Here is a 27,137-nt window from a genome sequence, read left to right as displayed (position 1 = left end):
CGAGTCTTGTTTTGGGGCTGAGACTTGAACCCAGAGGCCTGTGCGCATGCAAACAAGCACACGACCGCTGAGCTTCACCCCTCCTCCCACTGCCTTTTCTTCCAATGATGGCCTCACTGCGTGGCCCGAGCTGGCCTTTAACACACACTCCTGTCAAGTGTTCGTATTAGTGAGATCTATCACCAACCCCTAGCTTTTTGTTGTTTTTTCAAGGTAGGGTCTCTCTCTCTACCTCCTAAATGCTGGAATTAAAGGCTCCTGACACAGCTTTTTTTTTTTTTTTAATGTTTTATTTTCTATTTATTTGAGAGAGAGAATTGGTGCACCAGAGCCTCCAGCTGCTGCAAACTCCAGATGCGTGCATCCCTTGTGCATCTGGCTTATTTAGGTCCTGGGGGATCGAACCTGGGTCCTTTGGCTTTGCAGGCAAGTGCCTTAACTGCTAAGCCATCTCTCCAGCCCACCAGCCCAGCTTTTTAAATAATCATTTTAAATTGCAAATACGGAGTCTGTTAAACTTGTTTATTTATGGTTAGCCTAAAGGCACTTTTGAAAACTACATTCCAGAAATAGAGAACCAATTTATTTAAAGCTTTACAAGTGTGCAAGTCTTAGACTAACCTGTGATGTTGAACCTTGCTTGCTGAGAATGGAGACCTTGGAGTGGCCCACTCATAGATGGAAAAGTGGCTCACGCCTTCTGACTACCAAGTAGCAGGTCAGGTGAATGGAACTTTAGGAACTTAAGTGTTCTGGTGGCCAGGGGCAGTGTGATTGGGTGGGCAGATCAGAGCTCTCTGAAGAACAACCTGACTCACTGCTTCCTGGGGTCCAGAAACGAATTGCCCTCTGCACATTTGGTTTCTCATTAGGAACATGCTGAAACCCATGGTAGCTGTCTCGCAGGGCCGTGGGAGCCACTGAATGAAATAAACGCTCTGAAAATCTGAAAATCCCTTCCTCTGCACCTGAGAGTGAATCCCAGAGTCAGAGCCACTAACTTTGTTATCTTAAGAACTGGGATTTTAGCCGGGTGTGGTGGCCCACGCCTTTAATCTCAGCATCCAGGAGGCAGAGGTAGGAGGATCACTGGCAGTTTGAGCCCACCCTGAGACTACTGAGTGAATCCCAGGTCAGCCTGGAAAACCAAAAAAAAAGGAACTGGGATCTTGCGCTGGAGAAGATGGCTTAGTGGTTAAGGCATTTGCCTGCAAAGGCAAAGGACCTCGGTTGGGTTCCCCAGGTCTCACTCTAGCCAAGGAGACTGACCGGCAGTCACCGTGTAGTGTCAGGGTGGCCTTGAACTCTCAGCAATCCTCCCACCTCTGCCTCCCAAGTGCTGGGATTACAGGAGTGCGCTGCCACGCCTGGCTAACCTGGATCTTGAGCTCTCGGTGCAAGGCTATTTGGCCTTCCCGGGAAAGTCACGAGGGTGGCACCTGCAGGGTGGTTCACCTCAGAATGACCTGACGAGGTACTGTGTTGTTTCTGAACGCGGCAATTTTAGCTCTTGCCGTGAACCGGTGGATTTGGGGATGCTGGCAACCTAACCGGCACAGGTGATCACTGTTCATTCCTATGGGACATCTGGAGGCAACTAGCTGGAAAGATGCAGAATTAACATGTGGGGGCAAAGGCTGGTGTATGATGAATTTAGAGTGTAAGTCAAGGACTCCATTAATATCCTGTGGTGAGTTTTGCTCTAGCTCAGGCTGACTTGGAATTCACTGCACTTTCAGGTTGGCCTTGAATTTTTGGCAATCCTCCTACCTATGCCTCCCACGTGCTGGGATTAAAGGCATGCGCCACCATGCCTGGCTTCAATTTTATTTTTATTTATTCATCTGAAAGAGGAAAAGGCAGATAGAGAGTGGGCGCGCCAGGGCCTCTAGCCACCGCAAATGAACTCCAGATGCACGCACCATGTTGTGCATCTGGCTTTGCATGGGTCCTGGGGAATTGAGCCCTGGTGTGCCCATTCTCTCTCTCTCAAGTAAGAAATTTTAAAAACCACAATAGCATCATCACAGTGTTAAGACCCCTGAGTGCCGGCTGGAATGAGGCTGCCTGGGCCGCTTGGTGGCTGTGTTTCCTGCAGCCTCTGCACCTCAGCTTGTCCGTGTGAACTGGGACGGCGGTGCCTGGGCCACGGCGCACGCACGGGTGGTGGCTGCCCGCACCCGAGGTGATGCTCTGCACGAAGCCTGTAGGGATGGTGCCCCGCCGTCAAGCCAGCCGCTCGCCAGGCTGCTAACAAGCTCCCGGGGCGAGCTTAATTGTCCTTGGCTAATGAACACTGCGGGGCCGGGGGTGCGGAGGAGGCACACACTGGCTGATGGTAGGCAAGAGCGCCGCCTGCGCGGGCAGAGGCCCCTGTGAGAGAGTTGCGCTGCTGTGGGGTCTGGCTCTGGCGGGGGCTTCTGCCGACAGCAGGTTCTCGTGGGCAGGCAGGCAAGCTGGCAGCACCTGTCGTAGGCTTGGAGTCCCGCCAGGGCGGCCGGGCACACACTAGGACGTGGGCCCTGGGCTGGCAGCTCTCGAGGTGGAGGGTGCGGCTTCAGGTGACGTGCGCACTCACTGCTGCCCCGGGGCAGTGCTAGGCCCTCGCAGTGCAACAGTAGAGCTCAGCATTCCTGACTCAGTTTACCAAGAGGTAGGGACAGTCATCAAGAAAACAGTGTGGTAAAAAGTCGTGGCGCAGGGCCGTGAGACACACGGCTGAGGAGCAAGGGACAGCATCTAAGGGTCACAGGGGCCACTGCTAACTAGACGGCAGGCCTCTTACACAGGCCGGAGGTCTCTGATTAGGGAGAGAATGGGACTTGGAGGACCTGCCCAGGTCCAAGTATTCCGACACAAAAGTCCAGGCAGGGATGGGAGATGGCTTGTTTGCGAAGCCTGCTGGCCTGGATTCAGTACCCCAGTGCCCACATAAGCCAGATGCACCATGTGCTTCAGCTGGAGTGTGTTTGTAGCAGCAAGAGGCCTTGGTGTTCCCACACTTGCTCCGTCTCTCTCTGCTCCCAAATAACAAGAAACACCACATTAGCCCATGTGAAGGACAGAACTGGTTTTGGTGTAACGATGCACCAGCAGCGCGGCTCACAGCCAGCCCTTGCTGTCCGTGTCCAGTCGGCGGCTCCCGACCAGCGGCTTCGGCTGCCCCGTGTCTCGCCGTCCTGACACCGCCCACGCTGAGGGGACGGTCCGCACTTGGGAGCTGGGGTCTCATGGCTGAGGGAAGAGTATGAGGCTACCATGCAGTTACTGACTCCGACTCCATCAGGATGACTTGGGTCTCATCTGCTCACGTCCCTTCTTCGCACAGGAGATGGGGCAGACGCTGCAGCCGGTCGCAGCCCAGGATACACACAATCTCTAGAAGTGGGGAAACGGCTCAGGACAAAAAACTCATGACCGCAAGGCAGATCCTTTCCGGTTACAGGTCCAGAATCCTGGCCAGCACGGTGGTACACCTGGACCCCGCATGCAGGAGGCTGAGGAGGCGGCAGTAGAAACTGGGAAAGACGTACGGCCACTGTCCAAGTGTGTCACCGTTTTCACAGAAAACTGACAGTCCCAGAGGTCCCGTTGTGAACCATCTTGACAAGTGAAAAACCACGATGTGGCCTTCCTGGCACCGTGTAGCCCACAGCATCTACAGAGCCCCCCACAGCTCTCCTCTGTGCTGGTGAAGCTGGGGCCAGAGCCTCCTGGCCAAGCCTTGGAATCTCATGCAGAGCTGGTTCACTGCCTTCCAGAAGTGTCGTCTATACTTTGCCACACAGGTTCCGACGCGTTGCTGCACCCGAGTCAGCGCAGCGGAGGGGCCCTTCAGAGACGGCCGCCCGGGGTGTCGAGGAGCAGAGGGCCAGCTGCAGCTCAGGACTTGGCTGCCGTCCCAGGAAGACAGGAGCAGTTCCTTCCTCCCTTCCCAGCATGGGGTGACGGAAGAATGCTGGGTTTGGGCTGTAGATCCAGTTGATGCAGGTGCACTAGATTCCAGGCCGAAGCAGAGGGAGAGACCCGAGGCCTGGCTCTCACTTTATCTGTGTACCTTTCTTCCCCGGAGATAATTCTTACAAAAAGGAGAGGATCCCACACAGACCAAAAATGCGGGCATCAGGGCTTTTACAGAGTACCTGCAAGAAGCACAACAGGAATTAACTTAATTATAATCTTAATTATCCATGGCCTTGCCCAGCCACGCTCAAGGTGAACCTCTGGATGGGGCAAAACAAATTTAGCACACTTATTTGGTAATGTTAAGCCTGGTGAAATCACCATGACATTCTTCTTACAATCTAGCCAGGAAACAGAACTATCGTTTCATGCTATCGTTTCACTCCCTATTCTCTTGGGAGACTAGGGTAAAAGCAGGCCCTGTGCTGATTTAGAAACCACCACAAAGAGCTGGGTGTGGGGGTGCATGCCTGTGGCCCCAACACTGGGAAGACTGGATGTTCAAGGCCACCCTCGGCTGTGAGGCTGGCTGGGCTACAACACACCCGGTTCCAGCCCCACACTCCCCTCTCAGGGAGCAGAGTCAGGATAGGCTTCTCGAGAGGGCGTGTCTGAACATGACTAGAATTCAGGGAAGGGCAGGACAAGGAATCCCAGACCTGCCACTGCTGGGCAGGAAGCAAATGGAGTGAGGCAGGTAGCGAGGCTGGCAAGGCCTCAGCCTCCTGGGCCTGGGGGTGGTGGCATTATACAGGACCAGGCTCCGTACACAGGGGCTTCACCCAGTTCAAGGGACTGGAGTTGTCAAAACCAGCCCTGAACCACCTCTTGCCAGAAGCCTGGAAAGCAGCCACAGTGAACAGCGTTTGCATGGTCTGCACGTGAGAAGTTAACTTTCCTTCGTGGTAACAGTCTGCTCTCTGTCCAGACTCTTCCTTTCCCTTTTGGAGACTGGATAGGGTGGACCTCGGCCCTTTAAAGAATGCCGCACAATATGCTAACAACAAGAAAACGGGTCACTGAAAATCTGTCTGCAGCAGAAGGGAGATTTAGGAGCAGAGAAAACTAGCAAGAGAAGCACTCATCAGATCAGAAGAAGTACCTGCCTCTCCAGGTGGACAGTCGGCGACTCTGTCCAGTGACCCGGAGCCTCCCTCCACCCACCCCTCCGACCTCGACCTCGCGCCTCACCACCGCCAGACCACTTCAAATACATTCGTCTGAACACACCCTCTGCGACTCCATTCACCACCTCAAGCTCTTTAGCAAGAAGGTCAAATGAATGCTTAACAAATGACGGAACGCCACTCTCTACCCCTGACACAAACGGCTCTTTCATCTGAAGTGCAACAGTCTTCCCCCTCCTCCTCTTCACTTTGTTCCAAATTGGAGAAAAACAACCCAACAGTGAACTTGTCCATCCTCCGAGGTTGCTTGACCCCCCCCCCCCCCGCCACTGACTCCCAGAGTCTGACCTGGGCGCTCCGGGCGCACACAGGGGAGGCAGCCCTAGAGGCAGAGGCGCTCAGGGAGGGCCACCGTGACTGCAGTGCTGTTTCTATGGCGTCATCAGGGGACGATGCAACTCGGAAAGGAAAACCATCCCAGCAGCCGGGCAGCTCTGTCCTTGGGAGACCAGCCCACGCACTTGCCCGGTCCACCAGTGTCCTGGCTGCAGTGCCGTGGGCTGTCAACACACCAACGGCTCAGCGTAACAGGCTACCGTCCCAGTGGCTGTCAGCTGGCACGGCAAGTATGGGGGCGTGGGATGGGGACCTGAGGCGCCCATGGGTTGCTGGGAGGGAGCTGAGCTCACCTGGGGTGCTGCAGCGCCTGTAGCAGGGTGCTCTTGGGGGACACGTAGTACAGTTCTGTGCTGTTCTCGTCCTCAAAGTAGACCTGCAAGTTGAATCAGGAGAGTTAGAGACGCACAAGGGCTTCGGAGGCTCGAGGAAGTTAGGGGTGACAAGTGCAGCTAGTTGACGCCTCCTTCGCGCAGCCCTGGGCTGGGCACATTGGGTCAGCCTCGCTGAGACACAGTCAGAAAGGCTTCGTCACTTGATCCCCTGAGACAGAGTAAGGCTCGCAGGGGAGAGGGACGCCTGCACCGGGTGCCAGAGCTGGGGACCGCTGGAGACCTAGGAGGGCACCTTGGCTGGGCGTCAGCCAGCCTGAATGGGGAGAAAAGCTTCCTTGTAAGCCAGATGCTCACAGTGGCATCATAATCCAGGTGGAGTAGTAGGACAAGCCAAATACAGGGGTCAGGACCCCAGCAGTGTGAGGAGGGCCACCAGCTATGGTTATGTTTGTTTTTGTTATTTTGTTTATGGTTTGTTTGTTTTGTTTAGATTTTTAAACAGTGCTAGGGATTAGGCCGGGGGCCTCACACTCGCTAACCCCGCACTGACCACTGAGCAACACCCCAGCCTGCCTGCCTTTCTCTTAACCCTCCTTCCTGTCTCTCCTTCTAAAAATGCGCCTTCTCCCTTCTTTTTACAGGTGGCAGCAAATACCAGGGAGACCCAAGACTCTCCGAAGTGACAAGCAACAGTCCAGGGCTGGGCACTAGAGGACTCCTCCGTCACAGCGGGTAGGGCTCCGGGAACGGGCTGAGGGAGGGGGGAGCAGCACGGCTGTCACTGACGGCCAGACAGCGGTCTCTCTCTACAGAGGAGACTCAAAACCCAAAGTAGAAAGCAAGAGGCTGCGGAGAGCTGAATAGCACAGGAAATTTCTACCAGGCTCTCCAGGGCTTAGGGTGCTTATGGAAGAGGGGATAGAAAGAATGTAAGTGCCACAGGGGTGGGGGGGGGGCATACTGCGGGCACTGTCCTCCCTGCGTGAACTGACTGGTGCACTCGTGACTCCACCATGCCCATCAACACTGCAACGCGGAGGATGGGGAAGTCAAAAGAATGAGGTAACTGCACAGACGAGGGAGTTCCTTAAAGGAATGGGACATTCACATCACTTCACAGACCCTCCCTACAGAGTACTTAATTAGTGACAGAGGACAGTTAACTGCAGCAGAGAAACCAGGCAGAGCCCCCCTCACCAGGAAGGGGACAAATGAGGCACCACCTGATAGCCCGTGAGGGACGCGGCACTCAATCTCTGTTTCCGTTGTCCCCTCCTCCCCCCTAAATAAATAAATAAATCCTTCCCTAGAGAGGGTTGAAATATAGCTTCTCTTACCTCCAAATTATCAGGGTGGTATTTTTGCTCTGAGTCCCAAGATGGTGTTTCACTAAACATCGCCGTTAGATGATCGATAAACCTAAGATGGAACACGTGCTTCCTGTGTACCAGTGACTCTTAGCTACTTCCCCCCATCAGTCCCAGGACACCAACTCAGAGATAACAAGAATGAAACCCAGGCTTAACCCCCTCGGACAACAGGGCCCAAAATGTGTCTGTGCATCACCTGTCCCCGCAGGCCGGTGTCTTTAACAGACGCAGTCACATTCCCTTGTGATCCTTGGAAATCACAAGGTAAATGTGATTTTTTTCTAATAAATAAAATTGTGAATTACTGTGCACGTGCATTCTTTCATTCGTCCCCAGCATTGTGTGCTACACTTTGACAAACACTGTGCTGTGATGTGACGCCCAGTCACCAAGGAGGGGAGACTTAGGCCACAAGCCCGCGGGGTGGCGACTTCAGTGACAGGGCCTATTGACCGGACACAATGAAAGCTTCCGAACTGGCCTGTTCCCTGGGAAGTCACCACATGACCAAGGGTGGGAAGAGGGCAAGCAAGTACCTGGAGTCCTCGTGAAAAGCAGAAATGAAGTCGGACTGGGCATACTCCGGGTACAGAAACAGCACGGGCCAGCTCAGCCGGCCCTGCTCATCGAGACTCAGCCGAGCTCCACACGGGTTCTCAGAGCTGAGCCCGTCCAGGAAGACCTCACGGGTTGGATCTTCATCCTCACTGGCGGCTTTGGAGACAAGCCTGATGCTCCTAGCCTGCATTAAAGATGGAGACACTGGCACACACACCATACCGTGTTGGGAGATGTAGACACACATCACTGAAATACGGACACAACTCTGAGGACCACGACCTGCCCCGCACCGTAGGCCCACTGGTCTAACTTACCTTCCCTCGGCAGCTGCCCTGCGCTTGGCCCTGCGGCTCGTACAGGCTAGTGCGGAAAGGCTATGGAACGCACCCCAGTACGGCAACGTCTCACTGATGCGACACCAGAAATAACACACTCACTTAACCTTGGCTGCTTCCCAGAAGTGAGGGCCTGTCAAGGTCTGCCCGGCAGGGTCACACCTCTTATGAATGTGTTCTCAAGCGAGCACACAGAGGAAATCACAGGCCATCATCAAACTTAGTTTGAGGATGTCCCCTAAAACGGGGGCTGACAAACATCATTCATGTATGTGAAACAAGAGTGTCCTCCCAGGCTGGCCCTGAACTCCATTCCCCCTGTCTCCTGCTGGGATTACAGGCCTGGGCTGCCGTGGCTGTCTACTGTTGGGGGGGGGGAGGTGTCAGTAAAGTTCTCAGGGTCAGCAAGTAACGGGACACATAATGTGACTGAGCCCAGACGGAAAGTAACAGCACTGGAGGAGCCGTCCCCCCACCCCCAGGAGGGCGGGATCCTGTTATGTTACAGGCGGAGCAACAGCCTGCACGGCAGGTGCGCAGGAGGCCCTGGCTCTGACGCTACCTGTGGGAAGCTCCTTCACACGGCAAGGACTCCTAGCTCAGGCTCCTGTGCCCGTCTAACCCCGAGAACACGGTCTGCGCGCCGCCGACACGAGCGCGAGAGGCCACGTGGACCCACGCACGCACGCCGCCGCCTGGGCTGCTCCGTCCCGGTCTCAGCAGAGACAGAGCTTCCCAGCACAGCTTCCCCGCGGGCCTCCCAGAGCACAGGGCCTGTGGCCGCGGAACCCACCTTGACAGCCTTGAGTAAAGCCTCGTGCTGACTCTGCTCCCTCCTTTCCTTGAGCATGGCTTTCCTCGCGTCCCTCTGCTCCACTCGCTGGAAATGAAAAGCAGATGCGTGAGCTCCGGGAGCGTTCCTCCTCTCCCTGGCACTCGGGCTGCTCCCCAAGGACTCTCTCTGGTTTCCGTGCGGCTCATGCCGTGTTAAGGGACACCAGTGGCCGAGTCAGTACAAAAAATGTACCCAAAACACACACCCAGGTGTCAGCAGAAACTTAAAATCCAGTTCCTCTACCCAGGGGGCACATGAGCTACCGAGGGCCACGTGTTAACAGGTATGTTCCTCTGGTGCTGTGAGCTGAATGCAAGAGAGGAGGGAGGGGCTGGAGGGATGGCACTGTGGTTAAGGGACCTGCCTGTAAAGGCTAACACCCAGGGTTGGATTCCCCAGAACCCACAGAAAGCCAGACGCACAACGTGGTGCACATACCTAAAGTTCATTTGCACTGGCTGGAGGCCCTGGCATGTCCATTCTCTCTCTGCTTGCAAATTTTTTTTTTTTTTTAAAAAAAGGGGGGAGGAAGGGAATTACCATGGGATAGTGTTTTACAACCATGGAAGTAGTCAACAAAAAATAAATTTAAAAAAACTCCAAAGAGAAAAAATATTTTTATTACCATAAAAAAGAGAGGGGGCTGGAGAGATGGCTTAGTGGTTAAGGTGCTTGCCTATGAAGCAGAAGGACCAGGTTTGAGTCCCCAGCCCAATGTAAAGCCAGATGCACAAGGTGGTGCATGTGTCTGGAGTTTGTTTGCAGTGGCTAGAGGCCCTGGTGCACTCCCTCTCAAAAAAGAGAGGAGTGACTGCTTCTGCCCCTGTAACTTGGTCTCAGACGGACCAGAAAGATATCAGCAATCAAGGAGAAGGGCATCTATCTCCATTCAGGGACGGACACTGTCATGGAGAAGTACCCCTTGGGGAATTCCAGCTTGTCTGTGTGGCTGGAGAACCCAGCGGGAGACCTTTTCCCTTTAACCCTGGCCAGTTATAATCCACGAGAGCAAAGACCACAGTTCTGCTCAATTGGTCAGAAAGGAATTCAGAGTCCCTTTCTTGCTAATCTGCCCTGCACCACTGGATCCTGTTTTCACCATCAGGTTTGCAAGTCCATAAGAACCTGCCAACGTCCTCTACCAAGGGAAGACAGCAGGCATCTCATGCTTTGCAGATCATGTGTGCACTGTTGCCTATTACCTAATTTCATTTGTTTATAATCCTCAGAGAATGGGAAAAGCCTGCTTGGTTCATTTAACCTTCATATAAACCTTTAGGTACATACTACGGTCTCCACTTTCAAAGGGAGGACTGAGAAATATCAAGAACTTGTCCAGCATCACATTTCAGCAGCCGCGTAAGTAGTGTTCACATCCAGATTGTATAAAGTACTCCCTCAGGAAACCCACTGAACCATTAACCCTGAGCCCAGGTTTTGTTTCCCCAGTGACCCACGACACAATCTAGGATGCTAATTAGCAAATGTACACTAGTGGCTTTTACCAACCTGCAGCCTGTCTGCTTTAGTCCGCATCTCTAGAAGTTTCTTCTCCTTGGCATCTATTTGCAGCCCCTCATCACACCAGTTCACGGCCTCAGCAAAGTGTTTCAGTTCCAGGTGGCACAGGGCACCTGCAGAAGAGCCAGAGCGTAGGCTCAAGGGACATGCACAGAGGGCACTCACCTGGACAAACCCTCCCAACCCCACCACCGCCATCCGGTCCCCAAAGAGGAAACAGGATGCAGCCCTTGGCATTCTGTCCCTAGGCAAGAGGACTTTTTGTACCCTAGGTCGGGAACACCCCTGGTGCTCATTCAGCTGAAAGCTGTCTCCCCCTGGTGGTAGGGCTCCAGCACACGGCAGCGCAGTGCAGAGGGCTGGGTGGCGTGAGGCAGGTCTGGGCTTCTGGAAATCAGGCATCATTTCTCCACAAGCCCTGGACAGAGGACTAAACCCTTGTGGGCATCCGCTCCCTCTGCACATGGGATAGTAAGGCCACCTGAAGAACTCAGTCTAGACAATGCCCTGTGTTCAGGTTTCTGCAGAAGCCAAAGGGATGAGAACAGCTGCTGGTACACGGGTCTCACCCGTGCCAAGGACCTTCGACTCGCACCAGCTAACATGGCCTCAGGTGGGCTCCTAAAATGGGCAAATTGTTGGGCCTGGGCGTCATGCCTGGCATATTGTTGGTACTTGAGCTCCTGAGGAACAAACAGAAGCAAGTGCTTCTAATCACCATCTCTGAGGTGCCATCTGGAAGACACTCACAGAGCAGAGACTGGTCTAGAAGCAATGCCCTTGGGTGTTTCCACTTGAGAAGTGACAGTTTACGCATGCAGGGACCAAATAAACTACGAGGAAGCCGAGCACGGTGGCACATGCACGCCTTTACTCCCAGCACTCGGGGGGCAGAGGTACGAGGATCACTGTGAGTTCGAGGCCACCCTGAGACAACAGTGAACTCCAGGTCAGCCTGGACTACAGTGAAACTCTACCTCGAAAAACCAAAATTAGTTAATTAAGAGAGAGACACCAAGTGCTATATCCTCCTCCTATTTTGAAATCTGGGAGCTGCTGGCCACACCACTTATCTGCCAAGTTCCTTCACATACTGGTTCATGTATGGTACACAGCATATCTTCAAATGAAGGCCTGGTTTTTCCTACCAACACCACAGCATCCCCTCATTATGTGCATTTGGATGGCCCATGGGAATTTGTAAGGAAATTCAATGTCATGAATACACTGAAAATTTGCAAAGCACATGTGAGCTTCTCAAAAAAAAGAGGACATATAAGGAAATAAAGGCACTGTCATTACTTAGAAGGATCAGCCCACGAGAGGAAAAATAACGAGGGAACGTCCCACCATCAGAGGCAATGGCACAAGTTCCGTAACTTTTGATTAATTTTTTGTTGTTGTTGTTTTGAGGTAGGACCTCACTCTAGCAAAGGCTGACCTGGAATTCACTATGGAGTCCCAGGGTGGCCTCGAACTCATAGTGATCCTCCTACCTCTGCCTCCCGGGGGCTGGGATGAAAGGTGTGCGCCACCATGCCCAGCTACTTTTAATTTTAACGTGGCATTTAGGAATCTTCCCTTGCAATCAGCTAATCTGTGTGTGTGTGGGGGGGGATCAAAATGTATTAATTTAAAATGAGGAGTTTCAATTTCACAGACATTGCAAAAGCACGAGGGGCAGATTATTCTAAGGAGTTCTTTCAAAACTGGCATGCCACTGTGGTTAACACCTAGAGGACCCGTGAGGACCCCAGCAGCCTTGCGTTACAGGTTACACCTTGGTGCCGGGAGGGTCAGTTTGTCCACAGCGCAGACCGCACTGCAGCTCCTCCAGACCTACCTCTAATGATGGCTTTCAGGTGGCATGGCTTCAGCTTCCTGGCAGCCGTCACGTCACTGAGAGCAGAACGGAAATTGCCTGTCAAAAGGCCGTTCAGAGAAAAGAGGGTTTGAGAGGAAAATATTTTCCAAATGCCACATGCGTCAACAGACACCAGCGCACAACACTGGAGAGATGTTCTTGAAACATACAGTTATGCTCATCAAGCCTTGTAAATGTTTACGACATCAATCCACAGAAGAAATGGCTACTGTGAAAAGATGTTCACCACCACCAGTGACCGGAGCATTAGTATAAAGATGAAATCAGTAAAAATTAAGGCAGATAAAGTCTGCAAGTGGTGAAGCTATGGGAAAGTTGGAGAGCAAAGGAGCACACTCTGTACACTGAGCAGACAAGTCTCTTCAGAAAAGACCCGCAAAGACACTTTCATGTGGCGTGGTGGCCTGCACCTTTAACCCCAGACTTGGCAGGCTGAGAGATGGCTTTTTTCCTGGTTTTTTCAAGGCAGGGTCTCACTCTAACCCAGAGTGACCTAGACCTCACTCTGTAGTTCCAGGCTGACCTCAAACTCATGGTGATCCTTATACCTCTATTTCCAGAGCGCTGGGATGAATGGCATGAGCCACCATGCCCAGCCCTTTTTCTTTTTGAAGTAAAGTTCTATTAAGTTGCCTAAGCTGGCCCCAAACTTAACAATCCTCCTGTCTCATCTTCCTAGTGTGGTGATGCACTCCTTTAATCCCAGCACTTGGATAGCAAGAGGTAGGAGGATGGCCATGAGTTTGAGGCCACCCTTAGGCTACATAGTGAATTCCAGGTGAGCCTGGACTAGAGTGAGACTCTACCTCAAAAAAAAAAAAAGGGGGGGGGGAGAGAGAGAGAGAGACATACAATGAAAACCAAGTGGACAGAGTAGTAAGGACAGTTATTAAGGGAAAACAAAAAATATGTAGTATACAAAGGAAATGATTAAAATGTTCACTGCAACTCATGGAAATGCAACACTTATGTAACTGTAAAATACCAAACCAAGGAGAAACAAGGTTGTGTGAAGACAGGATCCTTAGACTTCGCAGGCAGACACCTTAACAGCTAAGCCATCTCTCCGTCCTGGCTAAATCGCCTTTTAAATTCAGAGAGTAAAAAGCAATACGACTCAGTCTGTTTCCTTCTCACCAAGTCTATTTCTAAGATCAAAATTCCACTGCAACAATCTCTCCTTACTCCAGGTTTCTAAGATGACAGTCCTCCTCTGACAACCTTAATTCCTACAAGGGCTTTTGTTGTACTTTGTGTGTGTGTGTGGGGGGGGGGGGTGAGCCATGCACATGTGTGTGGAGGCGAGAGGGGATGTCAAGAGTCTTCCTCTGTCATTCTTCCCCCTCATCTCCTTGGCTTAGGGCCTCTCCCTGAGACTGGAACTCACTGTGTTTGGACCAATAAGCCCCAGTGATCCACTTGTCTCTGCTACCATCAGTGCTAGGGTTACAGGCATGTGTGGCTATGCCCAGCTTTGTTTGTTTGTTTTTTCCAGGTAAGGTTTCGTGATAGCCCAGGCCTGGAATTCACTAGTGAAGAGTACAGCCTATCCTGAAAACCAAAGGGAACTAAAGAGTTAATAACTATCCCTAAAGCTCTCGGGCAATAAAGAAGACAGAGAGGCATTCGGCCTCATTAAGTTGGGCACCTCCCCTGATTGATGGACTCCCCTTAGCTCAGATGCCCTTGAAAGACCAGGGACCATCTGAGTGTCCTCCCATAGACATTCCTGCCTGAAGAAGCCTATTCTGAACAAGAACACACTCAGCTACAAGTTCCTGATCCACTGCATCTGGTCCAGTCTGTTTTTCTTAGGGTCCTCCTTATAAACTTGCACCCCAGCCCGGCTCAGCCTTCATCCCACAAGAAAACTGCTGCCCCTCGCTGTACCTCAATAAACAGTCTGTAGAGATCAAGTCCGGTGTTTTCTTTTGCTTTTCTCTTACACTTTCCTTACAACTATGTACTCTGAGGGTGGCCTCAAACTCACAGCAATCCTCCTGCCTCTGCTTCCCAAGTGCTGGTATTAAAGGTGTGCACCACCATGCCCAGCTGATGCCCAGTTGTTTAAAAAGAGGCGGGGAGGGGCTAGAAGAATGGCTTAGCAATTAAGCGCTTGCCTGTGAAGCCTGAGGACTCTGGTTATAGGCTCAATTCCCCAGGACCCACGTTAGCCAGATGCACAAGGGGGCGCACGCATCTGGAGTTCGTCTGCAGTGGCTGGAAGCCCTGGTGCACCCATTCTCTCTCTCTCTTCCTCTTTCTCTCTCTGTCACTCTCAAATAAATAAAATAAGATAAACTCTATTTCATTTTATTTGAGAGAGAAAGAAGCAGAGGGAGAGAGAATGGGTGGCCTCCGGCCACTGTAAAGCAAACTCCATATGTATGTGCCACCTTATACACCTGGCTTACATGGGTCCTGGGGAATCAAACCTGGTTCCTTTGGCTCTGCAGGCAAACGCCTTAACTGCTAAGCCATCTCTCCAGTCCCGATGCCTAGCTTTTTGTTTGTTTGTTTTCCGAGGTAAGGTCTCACTCTGGCCCAGGCTGACCTGGAATTCACTATGTAGTCTCTTCTACTTCTGCCTTCCAAGTGCTGGGATTAAGGGCATGCACACCACGCCCAGCTATGATGCCCATCTTTTTATGTGGGCACTGGGGACCAAATTCAGGTCATCATCCTTGCACAGCAAGCATTCTGTCACTGAGCCATATCCCCAGCCTAAGCAAATTCTTTTTTTTTTTTTTGTTTTGTTGTTGTTGTTGTTGTTGTTTTGAGGTAGGTTTCACTCTAGCCCAGGCTGACCTGGAATTCACTAGTCTCAGGGTGGCCTGAAACCCATGATGGTCCTCCTACCTCTGCCTCCCAAGAGCTGGGATTAAAGGCAAGTACCACCACGCCCGGCTCTTAAGCAAATTCTTTAGAAATAATAATCGCAGGGGCTGTGGAGATGACTTAGTGGTTAAGGTGCTTGCCTGCATAGCCTGAGAACCCAGAAAGCACCCACATAAGCCAGACACATGCATTGGAGCTTGTATGAAGTGGCTAGACAGTCTTTCTCTCTCGCAAATAAATAAATAATTTTTTTTAAAAAAAAAAAAGAATAAGACCAGGGAAATGGCTTAGTGGTTAAGGCATTTGCCTGCGAAGCCTAAGGACCCCAGTTCAATTCCCCAGGACCCACGTAATCCAAATGCTCAAGGGGGTGCCTATGTCTGGAGCTCGTTTACAGTGGCTGGTGCGACCATTGCCTCTTTCTCTCTGCCTCTTCTGTCTCTCTTGCAAATAAACACACATAAGTAAATAAATGAGATAAAGATGATAATCACAGTTAGTAGTTAACAGTGAAACAAATTACCCAAATAGTACTGAGCTGCAGCCCGGTTGGTATAAAGGACAGCATTCAAATCAGGATCCATGCAGTTCTTTTTCAATCCTTCAGTATACGAAATCACAGCTTTCTTATAGTCTTTTTCTTTAAAGTAGTCATTGCCCTCCTCTTTGTACGTCTTGGCTTGTTCTGAAAAGAGTAGGGATTAGTATTTACTACTTTAAAAAAAAACGGGGGCCAGAGAGATTTTTTAGTGGTTAAGGTGCTTGCCTGTGAAGCCTAAGGACCCAGGTTTGATTCCCCAGTACCCATGTAAGCCACATGCACAAGGTGATGCATGTGTCTGGAGTTCCTTTGCAGTGGCTGGAGGCTCTGGCACACTCATTCTCTCTCTTCCTCTGTTTCTTTCCCCATCAAATAAATTTTAAAAGATAGAGGTAGGTGGATCACATTGAGTTCAAGGCCACCCTGAGACTACAGAGTGAATTCCAGGTCAGCCTGAGCTAGAGTGAGACCCGACCTTGAAACCCTTCCCCCAAAAAAGATTCAAATCATGCAATAATGTAATATATAATAAACCAGAGAAGCAGCCAACAGAGAAAGATAACTTCAAATTAATGCTAGGATGAAAATGACTATCAATATGGAGGTACAATGTTGTACAAACTTAATGCTAAAATCCATCCAAATATCTTACAAGATGTATTACTAAGTGTTTAAAACCCATAAAAAGGGCTGGAGAGATGGCTTAGCGGTTAAGGTGTTTGCCTGCAAAGCCAAAGTACCCAGGTTTGATTTTCCAGGTCCCTCATTAGCCAGATGCACAAAATGACACACGTGTCTGGAGTCCGTTTGCAGTGGCCAGAAGCCCCAGCACACCTGTGTTCTCTCTCTCTCTCTCCCTCCCTCCCTCCCTCCCTCCCTCTCTCTCTCTCTCTCTGTACCTATTTCTCTCCCTCTCAAATAAATTTTAAAAAATTAAAGACATTTTTTTAAAAAACATAAAAACATTTAATGCAAATCTTAACAAATTCAGGAAAATTGAAATAATTCCTTGCATTCTATCTGACCACAATGGAATTAAACTACAAATCAGTAGCAAGAAAGGCTATAGAGCATACACAAAATCATGGAAACGAAACAATACACTACTAAATGATGAATGGGTCAATGAAGAAATCAAGAAGGAAATCAAAAAATTTATACAGTCAACTGATAATGAGAACACAACATACCAAAATCTCTGGGACACAATGAAGACAGTTCTAAGAAGTAAATTTATAGCCTTAAGTGCCTATATTAAGAAATTAGAAAGGTCGCAAGTAAACGACCTAATGCTTCACCTTAAAGCCTTGGAAAAAAAAGAACTAGGCAAACCAAAAATCAGTAGACGGGAAGAAATAATAAAGATTAGGGCAGAAATTAACGAAATAGAAACAAAAAGAATAATCCAAAGAATTAATGAAACAAAGAGTTGGTTCTTTGAAAGGATAAACAAGAATGATAAACCCTTAGCAAATCTGACCAAAAGAAAGAGAGAAGAGACACAATAAAATCAGAGATGAACAAGGTAACATCACAACAGATTCCAGAGAAATTCAAAAAATCATAGGGACATACTGTAAAAGCATATACTCCACGAAGTATGAAAATCTGAAAGAAATGGATGATTTCCTTGATCTATATTACCTACCTAAATTAAATCAAAAAGAGATTAGTCACATAAATAGACCTATAAAAACATGGAGATCCGAACAGTTGTCAATAATCTTCCAACTAAAAAAAGCCCAGGCCCAGATGGATTCACTGCTGAATTTTACCAGACTTTTAAGGAAGAGCTAACACCATTGCTTCTTAAGCTTTTCCAGGAAATAGAAAAAGAAGGAATTCTACCGAACTCCTTCTATGAGGCCAGCATCACCCTGATACCAAAACCAGGCAAAGATAGAACAAAAAAAGAAAATTACAGACCAATCTCCCTCATGAACATAGATGCAAAAATTCTCAACAAAATATTGGCAAACAGAATACAAGAGTATATCAAAAAGATCATTCACCCTGAACAAGTAGGCTTTATCCCAGAGATGCAGGGATGGTTCAACATACGCAAATCTGTAAATGTAATACATTACATAAACAGGTTGAAGGACAAAAATCACATGATCATCTCATTAGATGCAGAGAAAGCATTTGACAAAATCCAACATCCCTTCATGATAAAAGTCCTACAGAGACTGGGAATAGAAGGAACATATCTCAATATAATAAAAGCTATTTATGACAAACCTACAGCCAACATATTACTAAATGGGGAAAAGCTGGAAGCTTTTGCACTAAAATCAGGAACAAGACAAGGGTGTCCACTGTCCCCACTTTTATTTAATATAGTTTTGGAAGTCTTAGCCATAGCAATAAGGCAAGAGACACACATAAAAGGGATACAAATTGGAAAGGAAGAAATCAAGTTATCATTATTTGCAGATGACATGATTCTATACATAAAGGACCCTAAAGAGTCTACTAGCAAGCTGTTAGAGCTGATCCAAACCTACAGCCATGTAGCAGGATACAAAATAAATACACAGAAATCAGTAGCTTTCATATATGCTAACAACAAACACACAGAGGATGAAATCAGAGAATCACTCCCATTCACAGTTGCATCAAAAAAAAATAAAGTACCTTGGAATAAACCTAACCAAGGAAGTAAAGAATCTCTACAATGAGAACTTTAAAACACTCATGCAAGAAATTGCAGAAGACACTAGAAAGTGGAGAAACATCCTTTGTTCCTGGATTGGAAGAATCAATATTGTGAAAATGGCAATCTTACCTAAAGCAATCTACACATTTAATGCAATCCCTATCAAAATTCCAAAGGCTTTCTTCATGGAAATAGAAAAAAAAATCCAAAAATTCATTTGGAATCACAAAAAACTTAGAATATCTAAAATAATACTGAGCAACAAAAATAAGGCTGGTGGTATCACCATACCTGATTTTAACCTATACTACAGAGCCATAGTAACAAAAACAGCATGGTACTGGCACAAACACAGACATGTAGATCAGTGGAACAGAATAGAGGACCAGATGTAAGCCCAAGTAGCTATAGCCACCTGATATTCGATAAAAATGCCAAAAACACTCATTGGAGAAGAGACAGCCTCTTCAGCAAATGGTGTTTTGAAAACTGGATATGTATCTGCAGAAGGATGAAAACAGATTCTTCTCTCTCGCCATGCTCAAGAATTAAGTCCAAATGGATTAAAGACCTTAACATCAGACCTGAAACTCTGAAACAGCTAGAGGAAAAAGTAGGGGAAGCCCTTCAACATATTGGTCTTGGCAAAGACTTTCTGAATACAACCCCAATTGCTCAGGCAATAAAACCACAGATTAATCACTGGGACCTCATGAAATTACAAAGATTTTGCACCGCAAAGGACACAGTGAAAAAAGCAAAGAGGCAACCTACAGAATGGGAAAAAATCTTCGCCAGCTATATATTTGATAGAGGATTAATATCTAGGATATACAAAGAACTCAAAAAGTTAAATAATAAGGAATCAAACAAGCCAATCAAAAAATAGGCTATGGAGCTAAATAGAGAGTTCTCAAAGGAAGAAATACGAATGGCATATAAGCATCTAAAAAAATGTTCTACGTCACTACTTATCAGGGAAATGCAGATTAAAACTACATTGAGATTCCACCTCACTCCCGTCAGATTGGCCACCATCATGAAAATAAATGATCATAAATGTTGGCGGGGATGTGGAAGAAAAGGAACCCTTCTGCACTGCTGGTGGGAATGCAACCTGGTCCAGCCATCGTGGAAAACAGTGTGGAGGTTCCTAAAACAGCTAGAGATTGATCTACCATATGACCCAGCTATAGCATTCCTAGGCATATATCCTAAGGACTCATCTCATTTCCTTAGAAGTACGTGCTCAACCATGTTTATTGCTGCTCAGTTTATAATAGCTGGGAAATGGAACCAGCCTAGATGTCCCTCAACAGATGAGTGGATAATGAAGATGTGGCACATTTATACAATGGAGTTCTACCCAGTGGTAAAGAAAAATGAAGTTATGAAATTTGCAGAAAAATGAATGGACCTGGAAAGTATTATACTAAGTGAGGTAACCCAGGCCCAGAAAGCCAAGCGCCACATGTTCTCTCTCATATGTGGATCCTAGCTACAGATGGTTGGGCTTCTGCGTGAGAATGAAAATACTTAGTAGCATAGGCCAGTAAGGTAAAAAGGAGACATAAAGGGTAGAGAAAGGAAGGGAGGAGGATACTTAATAGGTTGATATCGTATATATGTAATTACAATGATTGTAATGGGGAGGTAATATGATTGAGAATGGAATTTCAAATGGGAAAGTGTGGGGGTGGGGAGGGAGGGAATTACCATGGGATATATTTTATAATCATGGAAAATGTCAATAAAAATTTGAAAAAAAAAATGGGCTATGGAGCTAAATAGAGAGTTCTCAAAGGAAGAAATACGAATGGCATATAAGCATCTAAAAAAATGTTCTACGTCACTAGTCATCAGGGAAATGCAGATTAAAACTTCATTGAGATTCCATCTCACTCCTCAGATTGGCTACCATCAGGAATACAAATGATCATAAATGTTGGTGGGGATGTGGAAAAAAAGGAACCCTTCCACACTGCTGGTGGGAATGCAGTCTGGTCCAGCCATTGTGGAAAACAGTGTGGAGGTTCCTAAAACAGCTAAAGATTGATCTACCATATGACCCAGCTATAGCACTCCTAGGCATATATCCTAAGGACTCATCTCATTTCCTTAGAAGTACATGCTCAACCATGTTTATTGCTGCTCAATCTATAATAGCTGGGAAATGGAACCAGCCTAGATGTCCCTCAACAGATGAGTGGATAATGAAGATGTGGCACATTTGTACAATGGAGTTCTACTCAGCGGTAAAGAAAAATGAAGTTATGAAATTTGCAGAAAAATGGATGGACCTGGAAAGGATTATACTAAGTGAGGTAACCCAGGCCCAGAAAGCCAAGTGCCACATGTTCTCTCTCATATGTGGATCCTAGCTACAGATGATTGGGCTTCTGAGTGAGAAGGAAAATTCTTAGTAGCAGAGGCCAGTAAGGTAAAAAGGAGACATAAAGGGTAGAGAAAGGAAGAGGATACTTAATAAGTTGATATTGTATATATGTAATTACAATGATTGTAATGGGGAAGTAATATGATGGAGAATGGAATTTCAAATGGGAAAGTGTAGGGGTGGGGAGGGAGGGAATTACCATGGGATATATTTTATAATCATGGAAAGTGTTAATAAAAATTTAAAAAATATTTCTCAACAAAATATTGGCAAACAGAATACAAGAGCATATCAAAAAGATCATTCACCCTGACCAAGTAGGCTTTATCCCAGAGATGCAGGGATGGTTCGATATACGCAAATCTATAAATGTAATACATTATATAAACGGGTTGAAGGACAAAAATCACATGATCATCTCATTAGACGCAAAGAAAGCATTTGACAAAATCCAACATCCCTTCATGATAAAAGTCCTACAGAGACTGGGAATAGAAGGAACATATCTCAATATAATAAAAGCTATTTATGACAAGCCTACAGCCAACATGGGAAAAACGGGGAAAAACTGGAAGCTTTTGCACTAAAATCAGGAACAAGACAAGGGTGTCCACTGTCCCCACTTTTATTTAATATAGTTTTGGAAGTCTTAGCCATAGCAATAAGGCAAGAGACACACATAAAAGGGATACAAATTGGAAAGGAAGAGATCAAGTTATCATTATTTGCAGATGACTTGACTCTATACATAAAGGACCCTAAAAACTCTACTAGCAAACTGTTAGAGCTGATCAAAACCTACAGCCATGTAGCAGGATACAGAATAAATACACAGAAATCAGTAGCCTTCATCTATGCTAACAACAAACACACAGAGGATGAAATCAGAGAATCACTCCCATTCACAATTGCATCAAAAAAAAAAATAAAGTACCTTGGAATAAATCTAACCAAGGAAGTAAAGAATCTCTACAATGAGAACTTTAAAACACTCAAGCGAGAAATTGCAGAAGACGCTAGAAAGAGGAGAAATGTCCCGTTACTGGATTGGAAGAATCATTATTGTGAAAATGGCAATCTTACCAAAAGCAATCTACACATTTAATGCAATCCCTATCAAAATTCCAAAAGCATTCTTCATGGAAATAGAAAAAAACAATCCAAAAATTCATTTGGAATCACAAAAAACTTAGAATATCTAAAATAATACTGAGCAACAAAAGTAAGGCTGGTGGTATCACCATACCTGATTTTAACCTATACTACAGAGCCATAGTAACAAAAACAGCATGGTCCTGGCACAAACACAGACATATAGATCAGTGGAACAGAATACAGGAGCCAGATGTAAGCCCAAGTAGCTATAGCCACCTGATATTCGATAAAAATGCCAAAAATACTCATTGGAGAAGAGACAGCCTCTTCAGCAAATGGTGTTGGGAAAACTAGATATGTATCTGCAGAAGATGAAAATAGATTCTTCTCTCTCTCCATGCACAAGAATTAAGTCCAAATGGATTAAAGACCTTAACATCAGACCTGAAACTCTGAAACAGCTAGAGGAAAAAGTAGAGGAAACCCTTCAACATATTGGTCTTGGCAAAGACTTTCTGAATACAACCCCAATTGCTCAGGCAATAAAACCACAAATTAATCCCTGGGACCTCACTCATGAAATTACAAAGATTTTGCACTGCAAAGGACACAGTGAAAAAAGCAAAGAGGCAACCTACAGAATGGGAAAAAATCTTCGCCAGCTATATATCTGACAGAGGATTAGTATCTAGGATATACAAAGAACTCAAAAAGTTAAATAATAAGGAATCAAACAAGCCAATCAAAAAAATGGGCTATGGAGCTAAATAGAGCATTCTCAAAGGAAGAAATACAAATGGCATATAAGCATCTAAAAAAACGTTCTATGTCACTAGTCATCAGGGAAATGCAGATTAAAACTACATTGAGATTCCATCTCACTCCTGTCAGATTGGCCACCATCATGAAAACAAATGATCATAAATGTTGGTGGGGATGTGGAAAAACAGGAACCCTTCTACACTGCTGGTGGGAATGCAATCTGATCCAGCCATTGTGGAAATCAGTGTAGAGGTTCCTAAAACAGATCTACAATATGACCCAGCTATAGCATTCCTAGGCATATATCCTAAGGACTCATCTCATTTCCTTAGAAGTAAGTCCTCAACCATGTTTATTGCTGCTCAGTTTATAATAGCTGGGAAATGGAACCAGCCTAGATGTCCCTCAACAGATGAGTGGATAATGAAGATGTGGCACATTTGTACAATGGAGTTCTACTCAGTGGTAAAGAAAAATGAAGTTATGAAATTTGCAGAAAAATGGATGGACCGGAAAGGATTATACTAAGTGAGGTAACCCAGGCCCAGAAAGCCAAGGGCCACATGTTCTCTCTCATATGTGGATCCTAGCTACAGATGATTGGGCTTCTGCATGAGAATGAAAATACTTAGAAGCAGAGGCCAGTAAGTTAAAAAGGAAATATAAAGGAAGAGAAAGGATGGTTGATATTGTATATATGTAAGTACAATGATTGAGATGGGGAGGTAATATGATGGAGAATGGATTTCAAAGGGGAAAGCATGGGGGGGAAGGGAGGGAATTACCATGGGATATTTTTTTATAACCATGGAAAATGTTAATAAAAATTTAAAAAATAAAAATATAAAAACATAAAGAGTGTAATTATCCTAGATTTTGAAAGACTTTAAAATTTTTTTAATTTTATTTTTATTTAAGAGCAACAGACAGACAAAGAGGCAGAGAGAGGCAATGGACGCACCAGGGCCTCCAGCCACTGTAAACGAACTCCAGATCCATGTACCACCTGTGCCTCTGGCTCATGTAGGTCCTGGGGAATAGAGCCTTGAACCAGGGTCCTTATGCTCCGCAGGCAAGTGCTTAACCACTAAGCCATCTCTCCAGCCCTGAAAGACTTTTTTTTACTACAAAGGAAATTACACTTCTGCTTTTTCCACTCTGTGAAACACAAATTCCCTTCTGCCCCTAATAAGAACCCGCAGCGCTGTAAAGATTCAGCTCATATTCCAGGCCCACTGTGAGCCCGCTCCTGCCTGTTCAGTTTCCCAACAGTAACCTACACTATACTATTAGTATACAATGACATTTTGAGGACAACCTGGCTTTTCACTGAAGTCTGACTTTGAAGGCAGTATATAATAGCACAGTGTGCAATTAAGAGGTATCTGAGAAGTATACGCGGAGTGAATAGACCAACTACTTGTTATAATTCAAAAAACCTGCTAATAGCTAGAGGGATGGCTTAGTGGTTAAGGCGTTGGCCTGCAAAGCCAAAGGACCCAAGTTGGATAACCCAGGACCCACGTTAGCCAGATGCACAAGGTGGCGCACGCGTCTGGAGTTCGTTTGCAGTGGCTGGAGGCCCTGGCGCACCCATTCTGCCCCCCCCGTCAAATAAATAAATAAGAATATTAAAAAAAAAAACCTGCTGAACTTTGGTTTTATCTCAACTCAATAGCAATACAAAACAAGGTACCTTCTGGAGAACGCTCCTCATCAAAAATGATTGACTGGAGACAGGCTAAGTCAGGATTCTCCTTGGGGTCGATTTCTGATGGTGCATTCTTCATAAACAGGGGGATCTTGTCAAATTCCTGGATTTTAAAATAATAAACTATGTAAATACTATTTTCTTTTTTTTTAATTTTTAAATATTTTATTTGTATTTGAGAGAGAAAAAGGCATAGAGAGAGGCACACAGAGAGAGAATGTGCATGTCAGGACCTTCAGCGGCTGCAAACAAACATCAGACACAAGCACCACCTTATGCATCTGGCTTACGTGGGTCCTGAGGAATCGAACCTGGGTCCTTTAGCTTTGCATGCTAACAACTTAACCACTAAGCCATCCCTCAGCCCGTATTTTCTTATTTAAATATTTTTTTTTTATCTGAGAGAGAGGAAGAGACAGAGAGAGAATGGGTGCGCCAGGGCCTCTAGCCACCACAAATGAACTGCAGGCATGTGTCACCTTGTGCTCTGGCTTACATGGGACCTGGGGAATTGAACCTGAGTCCTTAGGTTTTGCAAGCAAGTGCCTTAACAGCTAAGCTGTCTCTCCAGCCCATAAATACTACCTTCTACTGATAAGATCCAATTCCATTACTTACTATCAAAGTTTTCTTTTTTTTACTTTTTTTTTTTTTTTTTGCTTATTTTTATTTATTTATTTGAGAGCGACAGAGAAAGAAAGAGGCAGAGAGAGAGAGAGAGAGAATGGGCACACCAGGGCTTCCAGCCACTGCAAACGAACTCCAGACGCATGTACCCCTTGTGCATCTGGCTAACGTGGGTCCTGGAGAATCAAGTCTTGAACCGGGGTCCTTAAGCTTCACAGGCAAGCACTTAACCGCTAAGCTATCTGCAGCCCAAAGTTTTCTAACTCTTCATGACTGGTACCACCTAAGTAGGCCTCCGTTTCCCTTGTGGAAAACCAGAGGGTAGGCTTTGCTCTCCAATTATTCTTTCAGTTCTCCAAGGGTGGAAATAATGACCACTAATAATCCATCACTGTAACACTCCTAACATTTCAACACCTAACCCTGCATCATAAGGTGCGCTACTAGGTTAAGACAACTTAAGAAAACTGAACCAGTATGAGAACCAGCAAGCAGGTGGTGGAGTCGGAGGCTGGAGTGAGAGGGCTTAGCGGTTAAGGCGCTTGCCTGCGTAGCTAAAGGACCCAAGTTCGATTCCCCAGGACCCACGTAAGCTGAAAGGCCCAAGAATTCAGAAGCCCAGAAATACTATCAGGCTCCAAAGGGAGTTTAAGGGGGCCCCTGCATACCTCAAACTCCAGGCTTTACTCTCTGTTGGAGGCAAGTAAAGAATCCCTCTTATTATATTAGAGCCCGCTCCTAATATAAAACTAGGTAAAAAGGGCATGAGATAGCCCTCAAGGATAAGAAATGAGTAATAAAGCTTATTTGGTTTCTGTAAATAACCCACACCATAAGCCTTAGTAGCCTGCCTCAGACCACCAAGGTCATAGGAGACTGATACCACACTCTGCTACTCCCACCCAAAGACCGCGCAAATGCTGACCACCAAGGTCATAGGAGACTGATTGGTCCACGAGGGGCTTAAACAAGTTAAACTAATTGGCTTAGAATCTATGGAGTAGCACAAACTGACTGGCTCGCACCGCGCGGGCTCCTGATGTTACAAAAATGATTGGTCTAATGCACAGGCTTTGTTAGAAACCCTATAAAAACTGTCCCGTTCCTGCATTCGGGGCTCTGCAGTCCTCTACCCCTGTGCGGTGTACGACTGAGGGCCCCAGCGCGCTTGGAATAAAATCCTCTTGCAGTTTGCATCAAGACCGCTTCTCCTGAGTGATTTGGGGTGTCGTCGTTCTGGGGGTCTTACAAAGCCATATGCATAAGGGGCGCACGTGCCTAGAGCTCGTTTGCAGTGGCTGGAGGCCCTGACGTGCCCATTCTCTCTCTCCCGGTGTGTCTCTCTCTCTCTCTCTCTCTCTCAAATAAATAAAAATATTTTTTTTTCAAATTTTTATTGACATTTTCCATGATTATAAAATACATCCCATGGTAATTCCCTCCCTCCCCACCCCCACACTTTCCCATTTGAAATTCCACTCTCCATCATATTACCTCCCCATTACAATCATTGTAATTACATATATACAATATCAACCTATTAAGTACCCTCCTCCCTTCCTTTCTCTACCCTTTATGTCTCCTTTTTACCTTACTGGCCTCTGCTACTAAGTATTTTCATTCTCACGCAGAAGCCCAGTCATCTGTAGCTAGGATCCACATATGAGAGAGAACATGTGGCGCTTGGCTTTCTGGGAAAAAACATTTTTAAAATGAGAGGGCTGGAGAAAGAAGTTTAGCAGTTAAGCCACTTGCAAAGCTAAAGGACCCAGGTTCGATTCCCCAGGACCCACGTAAGCCAGCTGCACAAGGGAGGAAGCACACGTGTGTGGAGTTCGTTTACAGTGGACGTGTGCCCACTGTTTTTCTCTCTCTCTCCCTCTCTCTCTCTCTCTCTGCCTGTTTCCCTTTCAGATAAATACAAATAACGTATGTATTTTTTAAAAAAACAACCCCCCAGGCAACACTCCCTCGGCCGGGACCACGTTCCCACACGCCCACGGAGCCCCGGGAGCTCACCTGCTCCCACCGGTCCTCGCGGAAGCCGCCGCGGTACGGCTGGCTCCGGAACTTTTCCAGGAACGAGTCCATGTCCTTGTCGTCCGCGGCGTCGGCCTCCGAACGCTCCATGGCTGCTTGCTAACAAGCCCCAGCCCGGCCAAGAGGACCGGAAGCGCGCGG

General features: G+C 47.0%; 2 protein-coding genes across 7 annotated transcripts in view; one reads left to right on the top strand and one right to left on the bottom strand.

The window, feature by feature from the left end:
• Pars2 (prolyl-tRNA synthetase 2, mitochondrial) overlaps positions 1-14,244 on the top strand; it is a 29,965-nt gene extending 15,721 nt beyond the window's left edge. The window contains exons 2-4 of one of the 4 annotated variants that reach the window (XR_006634496.1): positions 6,463-6,553; positions 10,202-10,281; positions 13,824-14,244. The gene's annotated coding sequence lies outside the window, so the exon portion shown is untranslated. Of the gene's footprint in view, positions 1-6,462; positions 6,554-7,527; positions 9,206-10,201; positions 10,282-13,823 lie in introns of those variants that run through there. The other 3 variants (XR_006634498.1, XR_006634495.1, XR_006634497.1) reach the window with 3 other exon arrangements.
• Positions 1,902-27,137, bottom strand: Ttc4 (tetratricopeptide repeat domain 4). Of its 3 annotated transcripts, XM_045139379.1 has the most exons (10): positions 26,976-27,137; positions 24,315-24,432; positions 15,690-15,851; positions 12,287-12,364; positions 10,432-10,556; positions 8,881-8,967; positions 7,728-7,933; positions 7,159-7,240; positions 5,780-5,862; positions 1,902-4,142 (listed from the first exon to the last, which is right to left on the bottom strand). In XM_045139379.1, exons 1-10 carry the CDS (start codon positions 27,084-27,086, stop codon positions 4,046-4,048), a joined length of 1,149 nt encoding a protein of 382 aa, XP_044995314.1. In that variant the 5' UTR covers positions 27,087-27,137; the 3' UTR covers positions 1,902-4,045. The 3 variants fall into 3 exon arrangements, with proteins under 3 accessions (XP_044995314.1, XP_044995316.1, XP_044995315.1); XM_045139381.1 differs by lacking the exon at positions 7,159-7,240; XM_045139380.1 differs by lacking the exon at positions 15,690-15,851.

This window comes from Jaculus jaculus, chromosome 21, assembly GCF_020740685.1.
Source record: "Jaculus jaculus isolate mJacJac1 chromosome 21, mJacJac1.mat.Y.cur, whole genome shotgun sequence".
NCBI lineage: Eukaryota > Metazoa > Chordata > Mammalia > Rodentia > Dipodidae > Jaculus > Jaculus jaculus.
Note: the sequence above shows the minus strand (reverse complement) of the source record. Positions and strands in the feature narration are given on the sequence as shown.

Bases quoted from the DNA above. Each gene is read 5' to 3' on its own strand.
- Ttc4 (XM_045139379.1), bottom strand. From the start codon at position 27,086: ATGGAGCGTTCGGAGGCCGACGCCGCGGACGACAAGGACATGGACTCG. The intron at 15,852-24,314 runs GTACCTTGTTTT...TACTCTTTTCAG, and splicing joins TGAGGAGCGTTCTCCAGAAG to AACAAGCCAAGACGTACAAA. The intron at 10,557-12,286 runs GTAGGTCTGGAG...GCTCTTCTGCAG, and splicing joins CCTGAAAGCCATCATTAGAG to GTGCCCTGTGCCACCTGGAA.